Consider the following 3,322-nt stretch of genomic DNA (forward strand, 5'->3'; position numbering starts at 1 on the left):
TGAAAATAAGGCCGTGAGGAGAGACCTCCATGGTCACTGAGTGACAGGCCATGTCTCAAGCTCCATCACTGAGTGACTTTGCCCTGTGCCAGTGTCTGATGGTATGGCCTGCTGCGTGGCACACATGTGCACACACTTAAGGCACAGCCTGCTGCCTGTCTAGTCTACTCAAATGGGCACACACATCTATACACATCTATTGCATAGCCTGCTGCCCAACTGCACAGGACACAGAAACACACACACACACACACACACACACACACACACACACGCACACACACACACAACACTACCATATCTTGTTCCTGTCAGGATGTGGACAAACAAAACCACATGATATCCATGATATAAGTTACGTGCTACAGAAAATTATCCACTGAAAACAAACAGTGCTGCAGAGGCAGTTCAGTGGATAAGGCCAAATGCTGCACAAGCCTGAGGATCTGAGTTCAAATCCCCAACACCCATCTAAGCTTAGGATATTCTACACATTGACCTATATACTTGGTACTATGGGGACAGAGACAGGAGAATCTGTAAGACTGTGGATACTAGCCAACCTTCACATTTACAGAGAGACCCTGACACAAAGAAACAAGCTGACAAACTATAAAGGAAGACACCTTATGTCCTCTCCTGTCTCTGAACATATGTGAATACCTCCTCAGGAACACTCAAAATCTGTACACAAGATAGGGCAGAGACCATCAGCATGAGACATGATATACGAATGCGGCAGACTGCTCCACTGTAAACTTTGACACAAGCAGGAGTGCACACAGTTGACAAGAACCATGCAGAAGATACTGGTACCAGATGAGGTTGGCCATTATCCGATGATGGCGTGTGTGTGACCACAGTGTCCTGGTTCCTGCCACCACTGTCTCCAGGTCTGCAAGAAAGGCCCTTCTAGAACAAACTGGGAGCGGGGACTTTGTATTGCACAGCATGTGTGCAGTTCTGAGGAGTGCTGGGGTAGATGGGTGGAGTGATGCCTGCTGTGGAAATACTCTGCCTGTTCTCTGAACCCCATAGCAATGGTACTTTTCACCTCAGAGAGACTGAAGAGCCTGAGAAGGGAGCTGAGGTGTTCCACTAAGTGAGATCTTCTTAACAGGTCATCTGAATATCCCCAAGAGGCCTAACCAACAATTCTATGCCAATCTCATCAGTGGGCGTATCTCCCCAGGAAAGGATGGTGAGTTCTCTACCTGGTGTATGGAGCTCCGACAGTACTTCCTGAACTGGCGCCCAACCAAGCTAAAGCGTCTCATTCGCCTGGTCAAGCACTGGTACCAATTGGTAAGGCATCTGGCTTGTTCATTGTGCACTTCATCTGGACAGAGTGTAGACACAGGCCAGAGAAAATGTATATTCTAGTTTGGTTTCTATTGAGATCAAAGTCTCCTAGAAGGAAAGCTAGTATTTGTTTACACATCTAAGGAACTCTCTGTCATTGAAGGAAGTCAGAGGAATAATTGAAGCAGAGACCATGGAGGGATTCTGCTCACCGTTTGCTGACCATAGCTCTCTCAATGTTTATTTCTATACAGCCCAAGGCCACATTCCATTCATTGCCCCAACCACAGTGGTCTGGTCCCACCCACATCAATCAGTAATTAGTAACATGCCCCACAATCTACTCATTGCCAGTCAGATGGAAGCATTTTACTCATCAAGATCGACTCCTACCAGAGGAGGCTAGCTGGTGCTTAGTTGACAAAAATTGACCAGCACAATTGACCCCTTTTCAACATGGCACACAAACAAACCATGATTGAACCATAACCTTTCCTCTCTTGCTTGTCCCTAAGATCTCATGTCAGTATCACATCATAAAATGCAACATAGGTTTAAAGTCCCCAAATTAAAAACCTCCAACCCATGAAGACTAGTCTCTCAACGGTGGGCTCATATAAAATTGCTCTGTTTCTGGCAGTCGTCTCCTGCTCAGGTCAAGTCCAGTATCTCAGGGTCTCCACTGAAATTGAGACTGTGTTTTCATCAGTGGCTTCTCCTGGCCTCTCTCAGTGCCAGACCTCAGCTGCTCTCCAAGGCCCCTTCAGTCCTGCACTTTTCATGGGCCTTGCGACCTGGGAGGCCTCTCTGCAGTTCCAGATGTGACTGACACCTGGAGATATAGTTTTGGGACACCCGGACCACAGCTGTTAAGCTCCACAATTTGCCAAAGAATGGTGTCCTGCACTCAAATAGTATGCAAAAGCAAAGAAAGTTTTATTCTGCAGGAGGGGGTCTATCGTTTACCAAGATGGAGGTGCCCAGGTGAGATCACAAGCTCTATTTAAAATCAGTGGAATTCCGTGGGAAGGTAGGTGACCTTTTTCTTAATTGGTTGGCTCTATTCTAGGGACATTTCAGAACCTTTGCTTGGGGGGGCTAGAAACTGTTGCTTACTCTGCCCTTGCCCTAGGCCGGTGACAGGGAAGGTGCTGATGGCTAGGCAGTTTCTGATTGGAAGCCCTAGGCCTGGGGTTTTTCTAGTAACTGACTTGCCTAGACTTGTCCAGTTCTGAGACTCAGAAATTCAGGCCTAGTCTCCTGATATGCCAGTTTGAAGCCCATTATGAAGTCACCCTGGCTCAGTCCTTTCACACCTGCTCTTTGCTGACCATGAGGAAACTCTTTCCAAAAGATTTGCCTTCCACCCGTGGTTAAGGTCTCTTCTTAATCAGAGCAGAGTTCCAGCCCCAGCCAATGAGAAATTACTGATTCTTAATGCAAACATAGCCCACAAACAGCCCAGATGTGGTCCCTGCTTTTCTCTGAAACTTCACTCCAGCCTCTGTCCTGTGCCTGCCTCTCAGCACTCCAGTCTTCCACGTTCCCACAAACAGCCTGTTAGGGTCTCAGCCCTCCACAGCTTTCCAACCAAAAGTTCCACAATCCTTTCTCCATTCTCCCAAGGAACAACATGGCCGGTCAGTCACAGCCGTGCCCTCTAGGACCAGTTTCTGTCCTCGTTTGCTCTGACTGCTGTGGTAAAGATGGTGCTGCAAAGTGAACTGGGGAGGAAAGGTATTGTGTGGCTCAGAAGCCTGCATCAACTCCCTCACTGAGGGAAGGGATTGTGTGGCTCACAGGCCTGCATCACACTCCCTCACTGAGGGAAGGGATTGTGTGGCTCATAGGCCTGCATCATACTCCATCACTGAGGGAAGGGATTGTGTGGCTCACAGGCCTGCATCACACTCCATCACTGAGGGAAGGGATTGTGTGGCTCACAGGCCTATATCATACTCCCTCACTGAGGGAAGGGATTGTGTGGCTCATAGGCCTGTATCATACTCCCTCACTGAGG

General features: G+C 48.2%; 1 protein-coding gene across 3 annotated transcripts in view; it reads left to right on the forward strand.

Moving 5' to 3' along the window:
- Nucleotides 1-3,322, forward strand: part of LOC116068329 (inactive 2'-5'-oligoadenylate synthase 1B-like) — a 13,306-nt gene that overhangs the window by 4,502 nt on the left and 5,482 nt on the right. For 2 of the 3 annotated variants that reach the window (XM_031337696.1, XM_031337695.1), the window contains exon 3: nucleotides 1,121-1,305. In XM_031337696.1, the coding sequence (XP_031193556.1) occupies nucleotides 1,121-1,305 (185 nt within the window). The remainder of the gene's footprint in view (nucleotides 1-1,120; nucleotides 1,306-3,322) is intronic. The other variant, XM_031337697.1, reaches the window with a different exon arrangement.

The sequence above is a fragment of the Mastomys coucha genome, unplaced genomic scaffold (genome assembly GCF_008632895.1).
Source record: "Mastomys coucha isolate ucsf_1 unplaced genomic scaffold, UCSF_Mcou_1 pScaffold22, whole genome shotgun sequence".
In the NCBI taxonomy this organism is placed as follows: domain Eukaryota; kingdom Metazoa; phylum Chordata; class Mammalia; order Rodentia; family Muridae; genus Mastomys; species Mastomys coucha.